Source organism: Hippocampus zosterae, chromosome 5, assembly GCF_025434085.1.
Source record: "Hippocampus zosterae strain Florida chromosome 5, ASM2543408v3, whole genome shotgun sequence".
Taxonomy (NCBI): Eukaryota; Metazoa; Chordata; class Actinopteri; order Syngnathiformes; family Syngnathidae; genus Hippocampus; species Hippocampus zosterae.
Genome location: NC_067455.1, coordinates 3,381,699 through 3,408,519, shown reverse-complemented (window position 1 = coordinate 3,408,519; position 26,821 = coordinate 3,381,699). Strand labels below are relative to the sequence as shown.

The 26,821-nt window shown below is 48.4% G+C and overlaps 4 protein-coding genes and 1 long non-coding RNA gene across 7 annotated transcripts in view; 3 read left to right on the top strand and 2 right to left on the bottom strand.

Moving 5' to 3' along the window:
• The window catches only part of LOC127600709 (uncharacterized), a 131,071-nt gene that overhangs the window by 97,412 nt on the left and 6,838 nt on the right, over positions 1 to 26,821 (top strand). The window lies entirely within an intron of this gene.
• tlr21 (toll-like receptor 21) lies at positions 1,313 to 4,433 on the top strand. Its single transcript, XM_052065002.1, has one exon. It carries the CDS (start codon positions 1,328 to 1,330, stop codon positions 4,277 to 4,279), a length of 2,952 nt encoding a protein of 983 aa, XP_051920962.1. The 5' UTR covers positions 1,313 to 1,327; the 3' UTR covers positions 4,280 to 4,433.
• Positions 4,510 to 9,674, bottom strand: LOC127600515 (uncharacterized). 2 transcript variants are annotated; one of them, XM_052065151.1, is made up of 6 exons: positions 9,464 to 9,674; positions 8,896 to 9,060; positions 8,553 to 8,631; positions 6,661 to 7,593; positions 5,693 to 5,838; positions 4,510 to 5,620 (listed from the first exon to the last, which is right to left on the bottom strand). In XM_052065151.1, the coding sequence occupies exons 3-6, from the start codon at positions 8,569 to 8,571 to the stop codon at positions 5,129 to 5,131; spliced, it is 1,590 nt and encodes a 529-aa protein (XP_051921111.1). In that variant the 5' UTR covers positions 8,572 to 8,631; positions 8,896 to 9,060; positions 9,464 to 9,674; the 3' UTR covers positions 4,510 to 5,128. The 2 variants fall into 2 exon arrangements, with proteins under 2 accessions (XP_051921111.1, XP_051921112.1); XM_052065152.1 differs by lacking the exon at positions 8,896 to 9,060.
• pafah1b3 (platelet-activating factor acetylhydrolase, isoform Ib, gamma subunit) lies at positions 9,759 to 12,907 on the top strand. Its single transcript, XM_052065324.1, has 6 exons — positions 9,759 to 9,891; positions 10,110 to 10,242; positions 11,103 to 11,192; positions 11,273 to 11,389; positions 11,463 to 11,585; positions 12,635 to 12,907. Exons 2-6 carry the CDS (start codon positions 10,162 to 10,164, stop codon positions 12,893 to 12,895), a joined length of 672 nt encoding a protein of 223 aa, XP_051921284.1. The 5' UTR covers positions 9,759 to 9,891; positions 10,110 to 10,161; the 3' UTR covers positions 12,896 to 12,907.
• On the bottom strand, positions 13,490 to 25,632 carry LOC127600441 (carcinoembryonic antigen-related cell adhesion molecule 5-like). The gene is made up of 13 exons (XM_052064988.1): positions 25,361 to 25,632; positions 24,974 to 25,267; positions 23,197 to 23,478; positions 21,645 to 21,908; positions 20,230 to 20,505; positions 19,790 to 20,041; positions 18,879 to 19,154; positions 17,868 to 18,119; positions 17,442 to 17,717; positions 16,131 to 16,382; positions 14,721 to 14,993; positions 14,026 to 14,274; positions 13,490 to 13,947 (listed from the first exon to the last, which is right to left on the bottom strand). Exons 1-13 carry the CDS (start codon positions 25,413 to 25,415, stop codon positions 13,865 to 13,867), a joined length of 3,084 nt encoding a protein of 1,027 aa, XP_051920948.1. The 5' UTR covers positions 25,416 to 25,632; the 3' UTR covers positions 13,490 to 13,864.

The window sequence follows — 26,821 nt, the reverse complement described above, 5'->3', positions numbered from 1 at the left end:
AAAATGACATTATCTTCCATTAGCAACTCATTCTCAAGACTGAGCTCCTCCATCACATAAAAAGATCAACGAACAGTCAGCAAGTATGACTTCACGATATCAATGCCTTGAGATTCATTACTAGTTTCCTATTAGCCGTGAATTCGTCACCATCATGTGGCACCTGAGGTTCTAACAGAAAGAGGACCCCAACCCCCCCCCCCCCCCCCCCCCGAATAATGGTGAGTTGTTAATAGGCCGAGGTGAACAATAATACAGGGGAGCACAGAGAATCTCCAACGAATCGTCCAGGTCCTGAAGTGGCAACACAGCGGAACTTCTGTTCACGAACAATTCAGTTGACAAACAAAATCTTCCACGAAACCTCGCCTTGGTTCGCGACCACAAATCGTAATACTGTCGACAAACAAAAGGGAAGTAAAGGCTAGACATGAAATGATTTTTGCGTTTGTCATTTTGCGCCACAGATTGGTTTTGCAAAATCCGCCATCTGCGCTTTGAAGAATAAAGAGGTCATCAGGCAGCCCGTGCGGTTTACGCGGCGACCGTTTGGACGGAGCCAAAACCTCAAATTCGACCTCGAAGAAAAGGGCAGTAAAATGATTGTTGGCGTTTACGACGGAAAAACGGATTCTCGGTGGTGATCGCGTTAGCAAAGGTACCGTATAACATGCGAAGAGGTGTCAACGTCCCACAGTGATTCGCTAGCAAGTGCGAGTTAGCTTATTTCTATCTCAGTTTAGCTACGCACAAAAGAAAAATGATTGTTGGGGTTTACAACGGAAAAACGTATTCTCGGTGGTGATCGCGTTAGCGAAGGTACCGTATAACATGCGAAGAGGTGTCGGCGTCGCACAGTGATTCGCTAGCTAGTGCTAGTTAGCTTATTTCTATCTCGGTTCAGCTACGCACAAAAGAAAAATGATTGTTGTTTACGACGGAAAAACGTATTCTCGGTGTTCATCGCGTTAGCAAAGGTACCGTATAACATGCGAAGAGGTGTCAACGTCGCACAGTGATTCGCTAGCTAGTGCTAGTTAGCTTATTTCTATCTCGGTTTAGCTACGCACAAAAGAACTTCACGTCCGGGAGTGGAATTTTTTTTGCCGGCAATTTCAACGTTTCAGCTCGTGAACGGCGTCTCCAGACGAATAAGGTTTGTGCGCCGAGATTAACCGCGTGAGGTTTTCGTTGGAGGACAACAACGCGTTCAAAATTCTGGCAGATGCTGTTTTCGGGCGATCGTAAAGATTGACGCGATCTGTCCTGGTTTCTACCCTCAGATTACCCCGATGAAGGTCCAAAAGTAACGCGGGAAGGCGTCGGAATGGCGGCTGTCGTCTATCGACTGTTGCCCTTTGGGCTGGTCCTGGTGGCGGCGGCGGCGTATACCTTTAAAAACTGCATCGAAGAGAGGAACTCGAATCGACGCAGCTTCAAATGCAACCAGCGAAGGGAGACGAACATCTCGGTCATCATGGACGACCTGCCGCACCACATCGTCAATCTCAGCATTTTGGGCAACCCGATCAGGTTCATACCCGATAAAGCCTTCGCCCGTTTCCAGGAACTTCGCCTACTTCGGTTGGACAACAACCGTCTGAGGGCCATCGAGAGCTCCGCTTTCGGGGAACTGCGTCAACTCAGGTCCCTGAACTTGTCCTTCAACAACATCTCCGAGCTGAGGCCTTCGCTGTTTGCCAGCTTGCACAATCTGACCTTTCTCTCTCTGAGGGCCAATCGACTCAAGCGGCTCGCGGGAGGAATTTTCTCGGCCACGCCCGAGCTCTCCACTCTAATGCTGCAGCAGAACCTCCTCGCCAACTTCACGGAAATCGTCCGTTCCGTGTCCAACCTGAGCCACCTGTTTCAACTCAACCTCTGCCTCAACAACTTCACGTCTCTGCACCACAACCGCATCCCGTTTCCTCAATCCCTCTCCAAGTTGTATCTGTGTCGAAACAACCTGTCCACGTTGGGATGCGAGCGCTTCTTCCTGTCCGCCGTCAAGATCTTGGATCTGTCCTACAATTCCCGACTGTCCGCCGAGGCTTTTCTGGACGTGGACCTGGCGCGGACCAACTACCTCAACTTGCACTCGACGGCGGTCGACGTGATGACGCTGTTGAACATCAGCAACATCCACGTGGGCCACGTGGACTTCACGGGCACGGGGGTGAAAAACAACTCCCGGCTCCTGGCGCTGTGCGAGCTGCTGAGGCGCAAGGTGAAAAGTCTCAAGGCGCTGCGGCTGGGCAGCAACGGCATCAGGGAATTGAAAAGCGACACGCTGTCCCGTTGCCCGACAATCATAACATCTCTGGATCTGTCGGGAAATCCTCTGAAGAACTCCCGAGACCAAATCTTGAATTGCCTGGGTTTCCTTGGCGAGAACCGGTATTTCAAAAAACTGGTCCTGGAGCACAACCACCTGACCAACTTGTACTCCTGCCGGCAGGTGCGTCCTTTCCGGGAGTTGGAGGAGCTCAGTTTCCGTTACAACCGCATCCTCAAGGTGTCCGCCTACGCCTTCGTTCACACGCCAAACGTCGGGACGCTGAATTTAAACATCAACACCATCTCCTTTCTCAGCCAGAAAGCTCTCAAGGGGCTGCGCAGACTCAAGACCTTGCGTCTGGATAACAACCTCCTCACTGACTTGTTCGACGACTCTTTTGAAGATCTCTTTGCGCTGCAGACCCTCAACTTGCGCAACAATCGCATCTCGGTCATCTTCGACCGGACGTTCCACCGCCTGGGCTATCTGACCACGCTGGACCTCGGCGGGAACAAAATCGCCCGGATTCATTCGGCGGGGTTTCAAGGACTGGGACGCCTCTCCAAGTTGTACCTGGACGGGAACAAGCTGAGACAGATCGACATGAGCCTCCACGCCGCCTTTCGGCACACGCTCACGGTGCTAGATCTGGAGGAGAACTTCATTCAGTTCTCCAGCATGAACGCCAGCTCCCCGTTTGTGAACTTCAGCAGGCTGGGCGACTTGAAGCTGGGAGGCCAGCGTCCTTATGGCCTCACCCACTTGCCGCACAAGCTGTTCCGCGGCCTCGGCAGGCTCACCTCCCTTTATCTCACCAACAATCAAATCTCGTACTTTGCCGCCGACGCCTTGGACGAGCTGACGGACCTGCGTTTCCTCACGCTGGACAAGTGCTGCGACGTGAACATCAGGCTGCCGCCGGGGGTTTTTAAGAACCTGCGCAACTTGACCAAGTTGACTCTGGAGAACGCCGGCATCCAGAACTTCTCCGGGAAGGTGTTTGGCAACCTGAGCGGCTTGCAGACCTTGCAGCTCACCCACAACGGCATCCAAAGCCTCGACGTGGACGTGTTGAACGGTCTGCCCCGCCTGCGCTACTTGGACATCCGCCATCTTCCGCTCAGCTGCACTTGCCTCAACAGCTTGCTTCAGAACTGGACGGTGCACAACGACAGGGTCCAAGTGGTTTACGTCTACAATCTGCCGTGCCAGGAGGGCGAGAAGAGCAACTTCTACAACTTTGAAACCGACGTGTGCTACATCGACCTGGGCAAGTATCTCTTCTTCAGCACGTCCGCCGCCGTCGCCCTGTTGGCCGCCGTCCCGCTGCTTTACGTCAAACTCTACTGGAAAATCAAATACGGCTACTACGCCTTTCGCTCCTGGTTCGGCGAGCGCTGGCGCAGGTTCCGAGAGGAGGAAGAGAATTGCGCCTACGACGCCTTCGTGTCGTACAACTCCAACGACGAGGACTGGGTCATGCTGCAGCTGCTGCCCAACCTGGAGGGCAATGGCTCGTCCTTGAAACTGTGCCTGCATCACCGCGACTTCGAGCCCGGCCGGGACATCGTGGACAACATCGTGGCGGCTGTGTACAGCAGTCGCAAGACCATCTGCGTGGTGAGCCGCAATTTCCTCCAAAGCGAGTGGTGCTCTCTGGAGATCCAGCTGGCCAGCTACCGGCTCTTCGACGAACACCGCGACGTGCTCCTGCTCGTCTTCCTGGAGCCCGTCACCGAACGCCAAATATCTTCCTTCCACCGCATGAGGAAGGTCATGCTGAAGAAGACGTACCTGCAGTGGCCCGCCTCGGATTGCGTCGACCCCGAGCAAGCCCGCGAGCTGTTCTGGAGTCAGCTGCGGCGTGCCGTCAAGGCGGGGAGCAAACCCGAGACGGAGGAGAATGAAGAAACTCGGGCGGCGGCGGCGCCGGACAAGGACGATTTGGGAGATTCGGACACTCAGACTCTCATAGCGGATGGACATTTTTACACGGATTAAATAGTTGGTGTAGATTCTCAGTCATCCGGTTCATTTAATCTGCAGAAGGTGAATTGAGAACAGCGTCATTTTAGCAGCAACTACAAAAACATGGTCCTCTCATCCTTGATATTTTTGGGCTCATTTGAATGAACATAGGTCACAGACACCCGGGGGGGTCACAGACACCGGAGGGGTGGGGGTCACAGACACCGGGGAACTGTTGGAAATTCTGAAATAAAATGCACGTGTCTAACTTAGATTTTCTTCATGTCATGACAGTGGTGCCTTGAGATACGAGCGCCTTGACTAACGAGTTTTTGAGAGACAAGCTCACCGATAAGCCGTGACTATTCCTAAATCAAACGGCACACTTTCACTGTTTATTTTTATAGGAGACCCAATGGCTTATGATGAGTGTTTAGCAAAGAACTAAAATAAGTCCTAATAACTCATCTAAATATGACATTTTGCTGAATATCGCATTCGTGGAATTAATCCGATTATTCAATTTGTTTTCATCTATTTGACACGGCTGCCATTTTGTCCTGCTATACCGCCCTCTTATGCTGACAGAAATTGACATCGACGTGCCCCCCCAGCTTGCAATCAGGAGCGTTCACAGCAGTTTTCTGGGTTCGGTCTCGAGACGTTTGCAGTGCGAGCCCGGGAGCACCGAGACATAAATTTCGGTCGCCAGCAGGGGGCGGTGTAGGACAAAATGGCAGCCGCCTGAGATGGATGAAGAAAACGAATGGAATAATCTGCAGAATTCTTATTCCAATCGTGCAATATCCATCAGGATAGAGCGTTCGGACATGTTTTTTGTCAAGAAGACTTTTTTCCTAGAGTTCTAATTGAAGTGGTGCATTAGTATAGTTTCCTGGGGTGAAAGGACCAGTGCTTGGGGCTTGACAAGGACGCGAATAAAGACGGAGTGCTTTCGAGACTGTAAGGGTGGTCGCGGAGGGAGGTTAAAGGGTGGGAGGAAAAAGTGGGGGCGAAGGAATACTGTTGACTTTCAAATAAGGCGTCCCGCTGCAGGGGAAAGTCCTCCTGTGAATATCGGCCTGACAGCTCCCGACTGGGGCCGTGTCGCGTGGAGCGCGCCTGCGACGGACTCCACCGTCCCTGCGCAAAAAGGTCCTCGAAGGGATCCGATGCGATGGTGGCTTTGCCGAAGTCGTACGCCGGGGGTTCCGCTGACCAGGAGTCCGGCAGGTCGAACAGACCGTGAACCGCCGCAGACGAAGAACTGGAGGGACCGAAGTCCATGCTGAACTCCGGCAAGATGCGAGGCCTGATGATGTCCTCCAAGAAGCCCGCCGAGCTGTCCTTTGGGCTTGTTAGCCAAGCGCCGAGCTTCACAGGAGACAACGGAGAGGTTGAAGCGGCTAAAGGCAAAAAAAATAAATAAATAAAAGACGTTCATACCTGGCTGACGTGCTGCAGTGGCGAGCCACCGAGACCCCAGGAAACCTGCTTCGTTCCTTTCCTTGCGTTTCCCAAAACCAGAGAGTCCTCACTTCCGAAAAAGAAGGCATCCGATGAGTGGGCTTGAAATGGTGATGGGAATGCGTCTAAAAAAAAAAACAACAACAAAACATTGCCGTTTATTCACTTCGATATGAACGAAGCTGGCGGCCCGGTAGTCCAGTGGTTAGCACGTCGGCTTCACAGTGCAGAGGTACCGGGTTCGATTCCAGCTCCGGCCTCCCTGTGTGGAGTTTGCATGTTCTCCCCGGGCCTGCGTGGGTTTTCTCCGGGTGCTCCGGTTTCCTCCCACATTCCAAAAACATGCGTGGCAGGCTGATTGAAAACTCTAAATTGTCCCTAGGTGTGAGCGTGAGCGCGGATGGTTGTTCGTCTCCGTGTGGGGGGGGGGGGGGTTAGAGTTAGAATGAATGAACAAAGCTTTTTGTCAGCCAATGCGTAAATTAAAAAATAAAAAACTAAGGGAAAAGAATGGTTGAAAATAATTTTTAAAATACCAAAGTCTGGAATGCCGTTTTTCCTCTCCCCCCACCCCCCTAATGACCTATTTGAATCTCAAATAAAACATTTTAAAATAAATGTTCAATGCATTTACTTTTTTGTTTAAATATTATTAAGACGTGTCCTCCTCGTCAGTCAAGAGCCAGCTTCCATTCCTGAAAGAAAGCTAACTTTTGTCCGGGTTGGCAACCCTACTAGCAAAACGGTTGCTGTGATGACAGCGACGGTTATTATAAACGCCATATGAACCATGAAATCAAAATGGTAACACAATTGTCTAAGCGGAGTAAATCTTGATTTCTTAACGACAGTCACGAAACATACCGGAATAGTCCAGTTGCCATCGATTCAACGCCCCCGAGAATACAAGCACAGCGTATTTGGGCTTCTGGAGCTCGCGGACCTACCTGGCGTCAAGCGTCTGTCGCGGGCTTTCCGATGGTGCACCTCCCTCCTCTGGTGAGGGCGTGGCCTGCCGCCCGAGCGCATGTGGAGGAGGTTCTCCTGCAGGCGCTGGCCGTGCGCCTCTCGCAGGGCTCGCAGCAGCACCTCCCTGCTCTCCGCCACCAGGTCGCGCTTCTTCGCCGAAGGGAAGCGCAAGGCCTCGCGCAGGCGCCGAGACACGGCGGCGACGGACTCCCGGGTGGCGCCTTGACTTTGGGCGTGCGCCTTCACCCCGGTTTCCGCAGCGACGGGTCGACGAAGGATGGGGGTGGGTGCTCGCTCTTGCTCGGGGGGCTTCTTTGCGCGGTCGGCAGAAGGCGGCGGCCTCTGGCGCGGATCGGGTTTCCGGGTCTTTGCCAACGGGGCGTCGGCAGAACATGCGGATGAAGGTTGCTCTTGTTCTCTTTGGCTCGGCGTCTTATCTGACGCCTGGCTTTCCTGGGCCCGAGTGGCTTGAACCTCCTCATCGGGGCCACTGGCGTCACTCATGACATGCGAAGACGTCTCCTTAACCGTTGCCTCCTTCTTCCCGAATAACAGCCGCTCAATGTCGATGGACTTGACCTCGCGATTGAAGAGCCCCCGGTGGCCGATGAGGCGGGCCTCCGTGATGACGCTGGCTTCCTGCGTGGGAGCCAGCGCCTCGCAGAGCGGCGGCGGTGGAGGCGACGCACCGTCCCTCCTCCTGCCGTGACGGCAGCAGCCGTGCAGGTGCCTGACATCCAGGCCGCCGTCAAGGTGGCAGCGGCCCATTTTGAGCTGGCAGCAGTCCTTCCTGCCTCTCGTCTGACTGCGCTCCTTACGCGACCTCAGCCGTTTCGTTTTGTGCTTGCTCGTGCCTGCTTGGCATTTGCAGGCGCTGATGGATCGCTCCTCTGCTGCGTGGTTCATCTTGACTTGGGGGGCGGGGGGGGAGAATTTGTGTGTGCCAAACATAGTGTATATTATAGCTCCCAATTTTTAACAAAGGAGTTTTATTGCACCTGGCAGTTGACATTTACTGTCAAACTAAACATCAAATTAAAAAAAATTATGCATTGTACGTTTAACCCTGGAGAATCCTCGGGGTCAAATTTGGCCCCTATAAATTCTGAACTCAAATGCTACCCTTAAATCCCAAACGGTCCAATTTGGCCCTAATCCTAAATTAGGATTAAAGCATTGAATATTTGAAAAAACATATTTTAGTGTTCAGTGAACATACTGTATACCAGCCATTTAATGGGTAATTCTTCATTTTCCAAAGAAGAACAGGGTTCTTGGGTTCTCCAGGGTTAAAACAACCACACAAATTTGCTTTAGGAAAGTCCATGTAACAAAACTGCACTGATAGGCTCATTAATAACATGTGTCATGGTGTAACCCTTTAAAACGGATAGTTGAAACACAAAATGTGGAGCAACACATGCAGACAGACATAATACAACAATACACATCAGGCATAGATTCTTTATCCTCTGCAAAAAATACAACTAGTCTTACTGCAGCTTAATGAGGGTTGGTGACAAGTCTCCATGTTGTGCATGTCTTCAGGATAGCACCAGAGCCCAAAGGTACTGAGGCGCAGAAATATTTACCCATGGACTCTTAGTTAGTAGTTGTAGTGAGTATTTGTACACCTATTAGTAATAGTAAAATTTATCATACTGAGGCTTTACTTTTTTGTGTAGCAACACAAGCTAAATATTTCAAACAACTCTCAGATGACGCATAGCAGTTCTACCCTAATGCAAAATATATCGTTCAATAAATACCAAAACAGCACATTGATTTATTGTGTGCAAGTGTATGTAGCTTATGTTGTGGCACTGTTGCAGGTACGTACTGTATTCGATCAAACGTCCTCGTTACTTACAGACTGGCGAGGTCGCCATCTATCGGATGTCAGCAAAGCCAGAACAAGAGACGGATCAGATCAGAGGAGGCCACGGCACCTGCAAACCAATCCACATTTGTCATATTTAAAACAAACAAAAAATTCACTCTGTACCAGGGCTCATAAACGCTGCAGCCGAGCACGCCCGTTAGCCGTACAGAGGTGATGCCCAACAGGTGCAATTTTAACTGAAGACGCACCTGAATTAAGTTACTACACTCTGTCCAAGTTAGCTACGACAAACTTGAGCTGGGTATGGCTGAATTAGCAGAGAATCCTAAATATAAAACATTGAAAACCAACTGCCGACAGTTTAACCTACCTCACGGCGATTTATAAAAAAATTTAACTGTCGCTCCAAACTCGTCGCTACAGATGCGCCATGGGAGCGCAGCGGTGGCGCGCTTAAATATCGCACTGGACAGGTTCATTGACGCACTCCAACAGGGGAGTTCCATATCATAGCGCACCCCTTTCTGCCATTTCCCTATTTAAACAAATCAAACGCAGTGTTTAATATATAATATTTATTTTCCCCTATTTTGAATAAGAGTTGTAAAATACCACTAAGGGAGGCAAGTTTTTCAAAATACAATTCCATTTTGCCTCCAGGGGCAGCAATAGTACGTGCCGTGACCGTGAGGACTTCATTCCATTTTGGAAGATGACGGGATTTTTTAATCTCCTTCATGATCTTTATTGAACGTGCATGTGTTCGCTAGTTGATTTCAACATATAACCTGGCACACAACTATTTTAACGACTAAGGTTTAAATGAGCCGAATTGATCTATAAGAAAATAAAAATAAAGGACAATAGAGACAGTATGGCGGAATTAACGGCGGACATTTCGTACAAACGTCCAAATAAAACTATTCCAAAACAATTACCGAGAGATTGAGCGACATCACGGCGCGTTCATAAAATTTTTACCGTCACGTCCAACGCGATGCTTGTTGCTTATGCGCCTGTCGAGAGCAGCGGTGGTGCTCTTCATAGTCCGAACGAGATAGGACCGGTCCATTGAGACAGGCTTGGAGGGGAGTCTGCTAACGGAGTTCATCCTTTTCTCCCATTTTATCATTTATAGGGAATCAAGCCCAGTATTCACATACCACATATTTATCGTTTTTTTCTTATGTTGAATCGTGGTCGTAAAATACTATGAACGGTGTGAAATGTTTCGAAATGGATTGTGCTGTAACCCCCATGGGAGCTATGGTACGTTTGGTGAGCATAAACCTTGACTTCCTGAAACTGATTTTTTGGGGATACGATGGGATTTTGCACGGAATAGTTATCTATTTTCAACGTGCATGTAAGTTTATGATGGTTTACTCCAATTCATAATTTGACGCACAATTAAATTTAACGCGAAAATTTCAAACAACCCGCATTTGTTTTGAAATAAACAAACACAAAACAGAAACGCTAGCTGCTAGTGCTAATTTAATTGGCGTTTAGAACAAGCGATCGGTTCGCCTTATGCGCATTTTCTTTACTGCGTGTTGTTTTTTGTGTGTGTCGATGAAACAGAAAGTGCCGAAGCCATACGTGCCGGCTTTGAGACACAGATCGAAGCTGAGCCATGAGCGCTGACGAGCGAAATCCGGCCGCCACACCCACCCCCTGTGAGGATACCCAAGGAGACGGACGATGGATGTCGATGGTGGGTTTGTGTCTCAACGTTATTTTAATGTGCGTCATCTCCCTAGTGACGGCCAGGTCGTCATACGGTCAATCTACATGCATTTTGGTCCAACGAGACAAATCCACATGCAAAACCCCGCTCACCCAACGGATCGCTAGCATCCGCTAGTACATTAAATGATGCAGGGCTAGAAAAAAGTTGACTAAGCCGAATGAGTCAACCTAAAATATAAATCGAACCAAAATGTTTGCCCAGACCATCGACGTACCATATTACAGCAGCCACACATCTCCAGTCTTCCTGAAGCTCCATTGTCCTGCGATAAATTACTTTTGACTGTTTTGCAGCTTATCAGCCCCCTCCATTGGCAGAAAGTCCCGTTTCAACCGATTACTGAATTAGTTGATTTATAATTGATTCGATAGTGACAGTATTAAACTGACACCTCCCTAAAAACTTTTACAATTGCCCGTAAGAGCCACAAGATGGCGGCAAAACACTGCTTTTTTTCTAAATTAAGCTCCTCGATTCACTTCAGCACAGTTCCCTGGCACTATGACACAGTAGCAAAGCACTGCTTGTCGAAATCAAGCTTCAATTCAACACAGTTCATTGGCACCAGGAAGCCACACGATGGTTGCAAAGCAATACTTTTTTTTCCACCTCTATGCTGAAAGCAGTATGTAAGTGAGTAAACCACAAATGTAAAAGGTATTTACGTTAATAACTTAAGTTGTACTACACAGCCGCATGCTTTCCTGTGAAGCTCCATTTGCTGTTCTGTGGTTATCCTCACACTCTGTATCACTGTCGTGATATCACACAAATCCTCCATGATGCTACTTCCTGTAAGTGATAGTTCTACTTCGTGTGTGCAGCACCACCGCTTCCTGTCCGACAGCAAAGACAAAGAACCCGACGTCCTCTTCATCGGCGACTTTCTGGTGCAGCTCATGCATCAGTTTGGTGTAAGAAACTCTCCTTTACGTCCATTATTTTCCCCCAAATGTTACGCTCATGTCTAAGCCTGATTTTTATTTTGGGGCAGGTGTGGCGGGAACTCTTCTCCCCACTCCACGCCCTCAATTTCGGGGTGGGCTGCGATGCCACCCAGCACGTGCTCTGGAGACTGACCAACGGTGAACTGGACCACATCAGCCCAAAGGTATTTAGTTCAGTTTCATCCATTCTCAGCATGAGGATGCCGTGATGTCATCTTCTCGCTTTTGTATTTCCAGATCGTCGTGCTGTGGGTGGGGACTCAAAATCGCGGACATACCGCAGAGCAGATCTGCGGAGGCATCATGGAAATCGTCCAAGTGGTCAAGAACAAGCTGCCGCACGCTCACACGCTCGTACTCGTAAGTGCCCGGTCGTGCCTTCGTCGTACACTTATTTTTGAGGAAAACATGGGGGAAAAAAATTTGTGCTAAATTTTAATCACGTGCAACCGATGTACATGTTCGAATTATGTAAATATAAATATATATAATATATATAAGATCTCCTCCCCGACCCGGAGCGGGAGATCGACAGGCGGATCGGTGCAGCGTCTGCTGTGATGCGGACGTTGTATCGGTCTGTAGTGGTGAAGAAGGAGCTGAGCCAAAGGGCGAAGCTCTCAATTTACCGGTCGATCTACGTCCCAACCCTCACCAATGGTCACGAGCTATGGGTCGTGACCGAAAGAACGAGATCCCTGATACAAGCGGCTGAAATGAGTTTTCTCCGCAGGGTGTCCGTGCTCTCCCTTAGAGATAAGGTGAGAAGCTCAGTCATCCGGGAGGGGCTCCGAGTCGAGCCGCTTCTCCTCCGCATCGAGAGGAGCCAGATGAGGTGGCTTGGGCATCTGATTCGGATGCCTCCTGAACGCCTCCCCGGTGAGGTGTTCCGGTCATGTCCCACCGGGAGGAGACCCCGAGGAAGACCCAGGACACGCTGGAGAGACTATGTCACCCAGCTTGCCTGGGAACGACTCGGGATCCCCCGGGGAGAGCTGGACGAAGTAGCTAGGGAGAGGGAAGTCTGGGCTTCCCTGCTAAAGCTGTTGCCCCCGCGACCCGGCCCCGGATAAGCGGTAGATGATGGATGGAGTAGATTTCCTGTGTGTCAAATCAGTAAAGAAAAAAAAATACCAATCTTAACATTGATCCCTAGATCTTCATTTATCCGGATCAGATTTGCAAGAGTCACACCTTTTTAAAATATGCATATTGGTGACTATGATACCGGCCTCTGTATGACTCGTTTTAGTCCAATACAATCAATATCGGTGGCAGTGCCAGTCCGTTACTTGGTATTTGAATCATCAACAATAGATATCGCCTTGGAGCAAATGGAAAAGAAAAACCGCATTGCTTTGAAGTGACACTTCAGAGAGATTCTTCCGAAACAACCTCTTCAAATGCAGGGACTCCTACCGAGAGGTAAATCCCCGAACCCTCTACGGGAGCGCAACGCCAAGGTGAACCAGTTGGTGCGGGAAGCCGTCGCCTACCTGCCTCACGCCTCCTTCTTGAACGTGGATCCGGGCTTTGTGCACTCCAACGGCAGCATCTCCCACCAGGACATGTACGACTACCTTCACCTCAGCCCGCAGGCCTACCAGGCGGTGTGCGAGCCTCTGCATGCTCACCTCAAGTCCATGCTAGACAAATCTGCTGAGAACTGAGGAAGACGTGTGTCACACACACACACGCATATATACACACATTGACGAATCGCACCGGTCCTTCACACTCTGCTAGCTTAGCAAGAATGATGTAAAGAATCGATGACGACGCGCCCAACGGGCGTCGTGGTTTTCAATCACTGTTACAGGTAATGGGACCAAAACGCTTAGTGAAACAAAATGTGAAACGCTAGAGAGAAAGATTAATTGTCCCGCTTCAGTCCCCGTAAAGCCCCCCCCCCCGCCTGTTTTCGTCCCGTGTTTACCTTCTGTATATAACATCGTCATTATCCTCAAAGCACTTTTCGCTGCAGCTTATTATATTTCAAAGCAACAGATGAGAGGCTGTTTACGTGTCTGTGTCGGAAGGCCCCGTTTGAATTTGGCCGCCGCTTCCATTTCGGAGCAACGGAAGCTGAGAAAATGAATTAAAAGTGAGACGGCAGCATTTTTTTGGGGTGTGTTTTGTGTTCTTGGCCCGCCTCCTGGTAACTCCCGTATGCTGATGCCGCTCGATCGGATTTACTGAGTTCCTGAGATCCCTCCATATACCCGTCAGTCAAAACGTATAAGACAACACGCCACGAGGCCAACCAGTCTTCCAAGGTTTACTGATTTAGAAATAAATACTACAAATCAACGCATGATAAAGTTCACACACACACACACACATTCCGTACAGTTTGTTTGATCTCACGTGACTTTGGGCGACGGCGGGAGAAGTGCAAGAGTTGATTGTGTGATCGAGTGAGAAAATGGAGCCACTTTGAAAGGGTGAAAAAGTGTGTTCCAGTGCAGTGACAGCGATAATCACAACAGGCTGCCATTAAAAATGAAAAAAAATCTCAGATTGTTACAAATGTCCGTGCGTCTTCTCCAAACAAGCAAAAATGACTGACAACAAGGACGCTTGGCACTCTTGTGTTTTGTCACCTACAAATTGGAAAAAATAAAATGATTTGGGGCTGTTCAGTAGAAGAAAACCTGCATCATAAAAACGCTTATGATCACGAGCACTTTTTGGGATGGCGAATGGAAGGCAGAAGCGGAACCTGAAAGAGAAAGAAGACCATTTTCAATTTCAATGTCAATTTATGGCCGGAATGCGGCGGTGCCAGAGTCGTATTCACCGAAAGGGTTGAGGGACTTGGTGCGAGACATGGTGACGTTGGTGACGGGGTTCGTCGCCTTGCACGTGTAGTTGGACACCAGCAGCGGGATTTGGATGACGCTGCCGACGCCGATGACCGATGACGGCACGTCGTTTAGAAACCACTCGTACTCGCTTTGCGGCCGCGAATCGGCCACGCACGTGATGGAAATGGTGAGGTCGCTTGTAGACAAGTCTGGACCCACGATAGTCACACTGAGAGGGCCGTCTGCAAGAGGATGAAAATGCCAGAATTAGGGTAATGTGCTCCCTTTTACGAGCTCCAGTTAGGAGGCGAGCAGCAGTATTTTGGAGCAACTGGAGATAATTCCGATTTTTTTTGGGGGTGAAATCCGATTTTTATTTATTTGTCTGTATGTCATCGTTCACATTTCAAATGAATTGCGACCTCAGTCTGTTTGGTCGTGTGAAGCAAATGCTGACGTAGCGGTTCAGCCTTTTAATCACGGCAGATCAACAGAGGAGTCATGCGGGAGGAGGTAGAAATATTTTGGGGAAGAGAAGCGAGGCTTTTCGATTTTATTTCACGGAGACGTCTACTGAAGATGACGTCACGTTGTTGCCGCAACGTAATAAACGAACTGTTTGCGTGGCTGAATTACCGACAACACCACAAAGACGTGACTGTACTTTGTCAATTCCTTCAGTACTCACAGTTTGCCAGGAGGTTGTACGGGGGGCTCGGGTGAGGACCAACCAGATTGGTGGCGACGCACTCGTACGTGCCGTCGTAATCGCGCGTCAAGGGCGCAAATTGAAGCTTATTGTCTTCCATGTAGTATTGGGAGTGATTGGTTGCCGTCAGGTTGGTGCTGTCCTTCTTCCACTCGATGGATGTGTACGGCCCGTCCACCACACAAGTGAGCGTGAAGTTGTAGCCATCGATGGGAATCGTGTCATTTTTCACCACCACTGACTCGATGTTCTCTGAAGATGACAGCGCACTTGAAGGAAGTACAGTAAGATAGGGAGCAAGCCCAAACGCCAATTGCGGAATGATCCAAGTCATCGTTGACAATCGCCCATTTTAATATTTTAACCTGGAAATGTACCACAGATTGATCCCAAAACTGTTTTATCATTTCAAACTATCTTACATTACACTTTAACCCTTGTGTGTTCCAAATTAAAAATGCCTTAAGTTACGCATTTTACAATTTTTGTAATGATGTATTTTGTGATATACAAACATTCTTTTTTTTTTTTCAAACACTCAAAATGTTCAGAGGCATCTGTGCTATCCATACATATATAGTTTTTATTAGTTCTTTGGGATTTTTTATTCTTTATTTTTTGCAAAAGGAAAAAAAAATTGTGTTTGGAGGTCCCAAACAAGTCCTACTAACAATCCCGACCGGACGTGTTCGTGTAAAATGCATTGCTCCTGCAAAAAGGCAAACTCATTTTGCGATCCTCTGGCGCCACCTAAAAGTAGCACAATTGGAATGACCTCAACCCAACAATGTGGCATGCATACGTCTGTCCAAGCGAAAACAAAGCGATTGACGTAAAAATCGTGTGAAATGCATGTTTACACATTAGGTTTACGATGCATTCAAAAATATGAATTATAATGGGTCTCTACGGTGCAAAATATGTAAATTGTGAAGATTAAGGTATCAAAACGTTTTTTTATTATTGCTGCAATGCCTGAGAATTATCAGCCGGTGACGTCATGAAATTTAGGCCATTTTAGAACCCCTCCATAAGTTTCAGCTCTCTTGTGTTTTTCTGAATGCCTTTTCCTTTGATTCAAAGACATCGTTTTACATTTACCGCAAGCGGTGCACTATGAGGGTTAAGTATAAATGACACATGATTTGATTGATTGATTTGATTTTTGAAAAATTTATAGGTGCGTGTCTCACAAAATGGTGTCGCCCATCTGTCGCGGTTCCAATGTGGGAGCAAATGGACAACGTCTGTCGGACAGGTTAATTTTTTATGAATCCTGGCTAAATAGAAACGAGCCATTTGTGTCAAGGAAGTAGGCTGACGTGATACATCTCGACTGATGTTACCGTTCTTTAAAAGAAAACGTAGAGTACCGCTGCGTGTTCTTACCAATAACATTGAGCATCAGGGCTCTTGTGGTGTTCTTGCCTGACACGGGATTTCGGGCCATGCAGGTGTATTGTCCGCTCATGTTGAGCGTCAGAGGAGGAGTCACGTACACGGAGCCGTTGGCAACCAGGCTGATGTTGAGCCACCAGCTGAAGTGACTGTTGGGCAGCGACACTGCCGAGCAGCTGAAGTTTACCGACTGTCCCTCCACGGCCATCGACGGACCGTAAACCATCATCATCTCCGGTCCAACTGCAACCGTAAACCACAAAGTTGGTTAGGCTAAGCGCCTCACGAGGTTGTTAGTAAAGCCGTACGATTTCTTTCCACTTCAATAAATAAACACCGCACCTCAAAGAGACGCAATGACGAAAGCATACGATGATTAGTGTCCAGCCAAACAAAAGACGTCTTCTGATTTGAAACAATCCCCACAATTTTCTTTTGAACAAACCAGTTTCACTTCATGCTAGCTATCAATGCAAATAGTAATATAAAATATTTTTTAAAATGACATGAACCTCCCTGTGTGGAGTTTGCACGTTCTCCCCCGGGCCTGCGTGGGTTTTCTCCGGGTGCTCCGGTTTCCTCCCACGTTCCAAAAACATGCATGGCAGGCTTATTGAATACAATTTTCTTTTGAACAAACCTGTTTCACTTTATGCTAGCTATCAATGCAAATAGTAATATAAAATATTTTTAAAAATGACATGAACCTCCCTGTGTGGAGTTTTGCATGTTCTGCGTGGGTTTTCTCCGGGTGCTCCGGTTTCCTCCCACGTTCCAAAAACATGCACGGCAGGCTGATTGAATACTCAAAATTGTCGCTAGATGTGAGCACGGATGGTTTTTAGTCTGTGTGTGCCCTGTGACTTAGATTTGTTCTTGATTTTACTGTTTGGTGCTTTCTACCGCCTTTTATTACCGATTTTTCTTTTAAAATTTAAAATATACTGTTGACATGACTGTGATTGGCTGGCAACCAGTTTAGGGTGCCCCCCGCTTACTGTCTGAAGACAGCTGGGATAGACTCCAGCATCACCCGCGACACTTGTGAGGATAAAGCGGATCAGAAAATGGATGGATGGATGAATATATAATTGCAATGAAAAATATAGATAGTATTTTATACCAAACAAGAAATGCATTTGTATAAGTAAAGGCCTCCCGCTTTCACAAAAACACCCAATCGCATGGACCTTTTTTTTTTTGTCTTTGGCCGATTGGCTGGTAGAAATTCTGGTTACACTTCAACATACACGTGTTACCCGACTGACCCGACGGACCCGACCGTCTCCATGTCATACTCACAATTTACAATGAGCGGGTGAGGAGGGCTTGGTAGCTGTTGAGCCGGATTAATAGCCCGGCAATGGTACTGTCCGGAATCATTACGGTGCAGCTCGTCGAGCGTGACGGTCCGATTATCCATGGACATCATGACCCTGGCGTCCGTGATCAGGGGCTGTCCATCCTTTAGCCATAACACTTGATCAGCAGGCCCGGATACGTTGCATGTCATCATGTAGGAGTATCCTTCCACGGGAGGATGCACGGGCACCTCGATGTGTACGTGTTTGATTTTCTCTGAATCCAAAATAAACACAAAGGTGGTTTTTACGAGTTACTTTCAAGAGTGGAAATATAGATGCTGTAAAAAAGTGTACTTGTTGAGATAGGTAGGCCAAAGTGTGGTGGGATTCTGAAAAAATGGTGAAAATGTTCACATGGTCTCACCGAGAACGGTCAGCACGGTGTCGGCGGAGCTGTTGTCACCGGTGATGATGTTGAGGGCCGTGCAAGTGTACGTGCCGCTCATGTTGGTGCTGAGAGCACTTGCTAGGTACACGGAAGTGTTGGCCACAAGGGTGCCGTTGAAGAACCACATGTACTGGCTCACGGGATATGACGAGGCACTGCAGTAGAGTGTGGCGTTGCTTCCTTCCACCGTCAAAACGGGTGATGTGACGTTTGGCACCCCCGGTCCATCTAAAACATAAATATTGTATCACTGTGTGTCATGACACTGACGATACACCGGTTGCATCATTGGCTGTCACGATACAGCCTCGAAAAACCGGTCGCGCGTCTTAGTTTCATCGCAAGCCAACAGTCTTGAACTTGGGTCTTAAACTGGACAGTGATTTTAAAGTGGGCCGGAAAATCGGTACCGTTGTTAAATGTGGCTTCTTTCATTTTAGGCAGCGGGCTAAAGTCAAGCCTCTCCTTTGCCAAGAGCACAGTAATTCATGCCTTTGTCTGGATTCCTGTCATGTAGTTTATTTTGGAGTCAGACAATCCTCCACCGAGTGTCTCCAGTCGGTCCAAAATGCTGCCGCCGCCTCTTGACTGGTACTTGTAAGAGGGAGCACATAACGCCTACTCTGGCATCCCTTCACTGTCTTACTGCTCATCTTTAAAACCTTTCATGCGGCCAGTAATCTCCCCGAAAGGGTTTAAACTCATCTTAGAACTCATTTTTATTCTTTGGCTTTTGACTCGGCGCGAGACTTGATTTTTAGTTTTACCATTTTTGTGCTTTCTCCTGTCTTTGTAATTAATTTCTTGTTTTATTGTTGTATGAATTATTTTTGCTCCGTTTACAGCCCTTTTTATACAGCGATGGTTGTTGTAAAGTCCTCGATAAATGCAGTCGAGTTGAGTTTTATCTCATCATCTGTCACGACACAACAGAGATACACAAGTGGTCATTTATCACGATACGGCATGTAAAAAAAAAAATCTCACATATGACATTGAGGGTATAATTTTCACTGGTGAAGCCGCTGAGAGGGTTGGAAGCTTCGCAAGTGTAATTCCCATTGTGGGACATCAACACAGGGTCAAAAGTGAGGGTGGCGTTATTCAAGGAGAGGCTTATGTTGCCGTCCGGGTACAGTGGGGCGCCGTGATGCATCCAGGTGATGGTCTCTACGCTTCCTACGGTCTCGCAGGTGAGGTTGAACATGTTGTTCAGGATCGGATGTCCACCAGCCGTCGTTATCGAGGCCATGCTCACCGGAGCTGTGGAAAGGTTAGAACATAAGCAGACAGAAATTCCTCATATGGTGGACCGGGGGCCTCTAGTATTTAAAAAATAGATATCTTGGGGAAGGACTTTGGGTCGGTATACACGAGCTCGACACTAACTCAGTCGATGCTATTGCTTTGGTTAAATTGGGTTGATTATAGGTCAGGACTGTCAGAATCCACTACAGTGACTGACCATCTCGTCAAACTAAATTTTCGAGTTACGAAACGCCTCGACAGGAAAACATTGCCTCTTGTTTCAAAAGAAATGTCAAGATACGAAAAGTAAAAACACAGAATGGGCTGCTCCTCGCAGCTCCGAGTTTCCTGAATGCAACATACTTCTAGCTGCTCTGCCATTGGCTATCGCCTAGCATCTTCCTGGCATCCCATTGGCTAAGAGGGACCTCTACTGTATGTTTTGTTACATATTTTGATGCATTTTTCTGCTCTAGAAAGTATTTATGTCAGAATTTTTGGGGGGTCTCGGAACAAATTAGGGCATTTACATGGAAAACGCGTCTCTACTTACAAACTTTTCTAGTTTTCTAATTTCTTCCAATACATTTTAATATGTAGATGTATTTGAGGAAATATGGTATCCCCCCCCCCCCCCCCACTTGACTTACCTAAAACGGTGAGCATGTGGGAGGCGGAGCTGTTTCTTCCCGTGACATTATTGAAAGCCATGCAGGTGTACATCCCGCTCATGTTGAATGCCAACGGTTCCGTCAGGTACTCGGCGGTGTTTGCCACTTCGGTGCCGTTTAAGCTCCAACTGTACACGCTCGGAGGATGGGAGCTGCTGGAGCAATTGAGGAGCACCTGGTTTCCGATCAGGGCCAAGGAGGGAGCCGTGATCACCGGCGTGTTTGGGCCGTCTTTAAAAGCGAGCGTTACACGGGTTGCATCAGGATTAGTGCTATTTTCATCCGATAGAGAGATGTCATTTTTATTAATTAATTATCGATTAATTAATCGAGTTTGATTAGCATCGATTCCTATCAAGGAGGTCCTTTTTTTTTTTAAGTCATTACTATTTGTCAGTGGAACAAACGTTTTGACTTACAGTAGACTTCCAGGGTGTACGGAATGCTGGTCATGTTGCTGACGGCGTTGAAAGCCTGACACTGATACTGGCCAGCATCTGCGGGCTGAGCCGGGCTCAGAGTCAGCGTCCGGTTCTCGACATCAAAGACGGTGGTGTTGTCGGCGGACACCAGGTGACCGTTCTTCAGCCACTGGATGAAGTCTGTCTCTCCGCTCACGTGGCAGTTGAGGGTGAACGGCTCCTCGGCCACCGCCACTCCGGCCGTGTGGTTCACCATCACGTCGGTGATGGGTGCTGCGGGACGGATTCAGAATCAGAATCAGAATCAGAATCAGAATCAGAATCATCTTTATTGGCCAAGTATGTAGAACACACAAGGAATTTGTCTCCGGTATAACACGCTGCACTAGTATCATCGTAAACAACAAAATCATTGAACCATTTTAGAGTATACCAGTAGTTTTGTAATACCATTTTGTGGTGCAAGAAGAGTGACTATGTCAGTGACTGTTTAAGGAGTTAATGGCTAGAGGGAAGAAGCTGTTTAAGTGTCTACTGGATTTGGTACGCATAGATCTGTAGCGTCTGCCTGAGGGGAGTGGCTGAAAAAGGTGGTGGGCAGGGTGCGGGGGATCCAGGAGGATTTTCCGTGCCCTTGTCTTGATGGAAAACATCATTAAAAAAAATAAAAAATCGGATTTTATGTTGTTAGTTTCGATTTTAAATGGTACAAGATTGACTTCATAAACCAGTTCGGCACGTAAACCCGCATGAAACCGCCAAGTCTTTGTTTGGGATAGAACCAACTTGAGATGTGTTGTGATGCGCGGGCGCTATCGTCAAACTTTAAGGACAATAACATGCCATTTCAAAATATGTCCATCCCATCCACGATCTCCCTCTTATTCTGTTGAGAGTCAGATAATCCCCTGGGTTGGACGCCAGTCAATCGTCGGGCATCCAGTATATGGACAGCCGACTACCCACTAATCCGTCCACCCATTTTCAACAATTTATGCTGCACTGAATCATGGGTCACAAGTAACTGACGCCTATTCCAGGTGAGCGTGTGGAAAAAAGGCCGACAAGATCCTGGATTCGTTGCCAGTCAATCACCGGGCCCAAAAAAAACAATACCGGCTGACTGTGGGCGGAAGGCAAACTACCGTGTGGATTGTTTGCCGTGGTAGGGAAAACTGGGCAACTATTTTGTACCGTTAATCCCGTGCAAGGTCACAGGAAAGGTCACATTTCTCTATTCAACTGACTCCCGAAAGGCAGACCCTGCATTGGTCATCAGTAAGTTTGTAGCGCACTGAGAGATAAACATGAGAAAGATACGTTCAGGCTCACAGGAAACTGGAGCACCCTGAACCAGACAACCCTCCATCCATTTTCAAGCACTTAAACCAACGGGACAAAAACAAACGTACCCAAGATCCTGATCATTGCGCTTGCACTGCTGAACCTGGCTGTGACGGAGTTGTACAGGTGACAGCGGTAGTCGCCCGAATCGCTCTCCTCGACCATCGGTAGCTCAAGTTGCGCCCTGGTATGGTTGAGGTTCATCCCGTCCAGCGTCCAATGGATCGTCGCGGCGGGTTTGGACTCGGCCGAGCACGACAGGGTGATGTATGAGCCCGTGATGTGGGTGTGCAACGGCGGTGTGACTGACACGGCGGCGCCCGTGGGTCCGTCTAGACAAAAGGGGGGGTTGAGGGGGTGACGTTCCAGAAACACCAGCAATGATGCTCAAATTATGGAGAGACCATATTAAAGCAAACAACCCCCCCCCCCACAAAAAAAAACACTTTTTAAAGTGTTACCTCACCAATGCACTTTCAACGTATACTTATGAAAATATTTTACTGATTAAGCCCCCCCCCCCGACCCCCCAACAAATAAATAAATTAAAATGATTACAAGCCTTAAGCGTGTCAGATGTACTGCACATATCGTGGGGTCTGCGAACGTGCATGTGCCTTAAAGAGGCGGGCCCTGGTGGTCTGGCGTGTGATATCAGTGAGCCTGTGTGTGAGTGTCTGGTTGAAAGCTGTGGCCTACAGCAGCTTTTGAGTGTAGTCATCTTCTCCTTTCCCCACGCACGAAGGCATGACAGTCAAAATATAGTGTTCACCTGCTATTGCTGCGGGTAAAAGAAACTACAAAAAATAAAAATAAAAACGAACAGAGCCAAGCAACCTATCAAAACATGCCGTATTTATGTTTTGCTTGATTGATAGTTAGCGCCATTATATATCCATAGCATGTTAGCATTCATTCATTCATCTTCCGAACCGCTTGATCCTCACAAGGGTTGCGGGGGGTGCTGGAGCCTATCCCAGCTGTCTCCGGGCAGTAGGCGGGGGACACCCTGAATCGGTTGCCAGCCAATCGCAGGGCACACAGAGACAAACAACCATCCACGCTCACACTCACACCCAGGGACAATTTTTAGAGTGTTCAATCAGCCTGCCACGCATGTTTTTGGAATGTGGGAGGAAACCGGAGCACCCGGAGAAAACCCACGCAGGCCCGGGGAGAACATGCAAACTCCACACAGGGAGGCCGGAGCTGGAATCGAACCCGGTACCTCTGCACTGTGAAGCCGACGTGCTAACCACTGGACTACCGGGCATGTTAGCATGTTATCATTTTGTCAAAATGATGTGACTAAAACAAGACTCAAACCTTTTTGACTTTTTGTCCCCTAAAACTATTAAATATCGATCACAAAAAAGTTTTGAAGAGTAATCACCATTTTCTCATCCAAAGACTTAAAACTAAGATGGCCGCCAAAAACGACACGCGCAGATTTTCGTCCAATACAAAAGTACCGTCGCGAAGGTACAGACGAGTTCATTGCCTCCATCACGTTGTTACTTTTTCCTTTTCAAGTTGACGCAAAGACAGATTCAAAGCTTCCGCTACGTCACGATCACGATTCGTCGTTCGATCGGTGCCGAGGCGACGCTCGCAACTCACAGCTGATGTTGAATTGCGCAGGAAAACTGATTCCCTGGCTGATGCCGTTGGTGACGTTACACTCGAACGGGCCCTCGTCGTAGCGCGTGACTTTGGTGAGGGTGAGCGAGGAGCCGTCGTCGCTGAAGTGGACGTATCCGCCGGGCGTCACCTCGGCCGTGTCGTTGAGCCACTGGAAGGAAAGGGAAGTGCCCGTGACCACGGCGCAGGTGAGCGTCACCGTGTCGTTGAACTCCACCAGGTCGGTGCCGTTGGTTGTCATGGACACGCCCGAAATCGGTTCTGCGGAGAAAGACAAGCCCACAAAAATTTTGTTGGACAACTGTGAGAAACAAACACGTCATGTGTTTAGATTTAGAACAAGTGTGCCCAAGTCCGGTCCTCGAGAGCCCCCACCCATTGGGATCGTTATCAGGCTTCTGCAAACCTTGCTGATTACCCCCCCCCCCCCCCCCCCCGATTTACAATAAATAAAGTGCTGAGTTGGTGTAACAGCGTGAAGAGTTCTCCAGATTCTAAAAGTTTGTAAGCCCGTCAATGTTGAGGCTGACGTCACTGCGATTGGATGAGATAGCCCAGAAGTGCCACGTGGTTGTTTTTGGTGTGCCCCCCCCCCCAAAAAAAAAAATCTTCAAGGAAAAAAAAGAAAAAAACCTAAATGGCGCACTTTGTTGACAGTGCCGCTTCTCAACTGTAAACTGGAAAGACTCGTCTTGTTCGATGTCACCTGTCTTACGTTCGAGTCAAGTCTCAAAAGTTTTCGCCCAGGAGAGCTGCAAGTCATCAAATTCTGTCAAGTGGCGACAGCACAGGTGTCAAACTCAAGGCCCGGGGGCCAGATCCGGCCTGCCACATCATTTTATGTGACCCCCAACCCCGTCCCCAAAAGAAAATCACGCGTGTCAACTTGAATGGTCTTTGCTCAAATAAATTCATTCATTCATCTTTCTAACCGCTTGATCCTCACTAGGGTCGCGGGGGGTGCCGGAGCCTATCCCAGCTGTCTTCGGGCAGTGGGCGGGGGACACCCTGAATCGGTTGCCAGCCAATCACAGGGCACAAAGAGACGAACAACCATTCACTCAACACACTCACACCTAGGGACAATTTAGAGCGTTCAATCAGCCTGCCACGCATGTTTTTGGAATGTGGGAGGAAACCGGAGCACCCGGAGAAAACCCACGCAGGCCCGGGGAGAACATGCAAACTCCACACAGGGAGGCCGGAGCTGGAATCGAACCCGGTACCTCTGCACTGTGAAGCCGACGTGCTAACCACTGGACTACCGGGCCGCCCTTGCTCAAATAAATAAATAAATAAATAAATTAAATACAGAAATCACGTGGAAATAAACGATGTTGCGATTTTGCAAGTCATTTTGTTACCCTTACAAGTAATAATGCGATGAAACATGTTTCACTGTCCAAACGGTAACTCAAAAGTGGCCCGCGACAAAAAAAAAGGAGTTTGACACCCCTGGGCTACAGTATCCCAACTTTGCTAGATTGGTCGCCGGTCAATCACAGGGCCTTGGCTGGAATTTCAAACACCCTGAATTGGTTGCCAATCAATCACAAGTCACATCCATCAATTTATGTACTTAGACACATTTTCAATTTTGAATCCCGTTTACGGCTCAAGGGGAAGATGGATCCGATTTTAGCGAACACACCACCTCGATCAAATGACTCGATCAAGTGGCCACTCCAAGTTTTTCACCACTTGATCCATTTTTCTCCTGCCGTCTCCAGTTCGTCTCTCGAAGCCGCTTCCTTACCTTGAACCGACAGCACTAACTGGGAAGCGGAGGAAGTCACGTCCTGCAGCGTGTACGTCCCGGATTCCGCCAATCCGACTGACATCACCGTCAACGCCGACGTGGTGGAATTGAACAGCACCCTGCCCGTCCAGTCGGCTGCGGGGAACGCACCCCCGGGGATAATGATCACCACCAGGTTGTTGTTGAAGAGCCAAGCGCCCGTGGTGACTTGGTTCTGGCTGAAAAGGGTGACGTTTTTCCCCACGGCGATTGGGTTCTCCGAGGCGGATAAGGCCTGACCACCCGCACGATCTGGTGGGGGTCATGGATGTGGGGGGAGTGGGGTCAGTCGCTCTTCAGCACTGCTTGGTATGGTTCAATTTCAAGAGATGTGACGAGTCTTACCTGTCGAGCAGGATAACACGGATATGATGATCAGACACATTAGCGGAGGTTCCATTGCTGCCTTCCCTTGGGCCTTCTCAGCGAAACTAATTGAAATCTCACGCGCGGTGACCAATCCTGCCTGCCTCTCTTGAAAGCAAATATTTGCTCTGCACAAATTTCTGTTGATGCAAATGCTCAGCAGTGCCACCACAAAGCGCCACCACGCCCTGTTTTGCCCCGATCCTCCCAGAGCTGCGCCGCAGGAGTGTCCATTTACTGTAAACCTCTCATCTTGTCCGGCAACTTTCCGTCCACTTGTCGCAGGAGTGTGTGTGTGTGTGTGTACGGGGGGAGGGGGGGGGGGGGGGTCAACGCTGACGCCTTGCATTCAGCGTTAAATTATAACATGAGGACCTTTGAGCCCCGGCAGCATTCCTTCAGATGGTGAATAAACACTGGAATTTTTAGCGGTGAATGAACGATTTCACATCCGCCCATTGTGTGAAAATTAAAGTCAGGCAAACACACAAGTAATTGATTGTGCCAATATTCAACAACTTGCTTAACTAACGATAAGCCACTTTGCAAAGTCTAGTCGTTATTTAAAGGATTGGGGGAATCCTTTTTCAATTTGATGAGGATCTATTCAACATTTATGAAAAACTGAAAACATATTTACAGCCGTGCCCGAAGATATGATTTTGGGTTTGTTTTGTGACCGTGGCCTGAACTCACAACACTTGACTCATCTTTCCCAATTGATTTGAATGCAAATGCATTTATTACGCAATCTGTTCCAGCCTCCCTCCCAAATATAACAAAAACAAAATGTTTTAGGCGGCCCGGTAATCCAGTGGTTAGCACGTCGGCTTCACAGTGCAGAGGTACCGGGTTCGATTCCAGCTCCGGCCTCCCTGTGTGGAGTTTGCATGTTCTCCCCGGGCCTGCGTGGGTTTTCTCCGGGTGCTCCGGTTTCCTCCCACATTCCAAAAATATGCATGGCAGGCTGATTGAACACTCGAAATTGTCCCTAGGTGTGAGTGTGAGTGCGAATGGTTGTTCGTCTCTGTGTGCCCTGCGATTGGCTGGCAACCGATTCAGGGTGTCCCCCGCCTACTGCCCGGAGACAGCTGGGATAGGCTCCAGCACCCCCCGCGACCCTAGTGAGGATCAAGCGGCTCGGAAGATGAATGAAAAGTAACACTTAGTATTTACTTGATAAAACTTATCCTAATGAATATCATCGATTAATTTGTTGCAGCTTCTTCTGGTGTGCGCATCTTGGCCCCTGGAGTCGGGATCCGATCCAAACTCAGTGAACTGCCCCAGTATTAGTAATTGTTTTCCTAATGATAAAGAATATATGCCTATAAATATTGTTATATCGTCTGTTTATGTGAGATTTTCCACTCTTCGCAATCACATATTTGACAACAGATGGTATTATATAACCCATCGATGGCGTTTCGCATCGCGTGC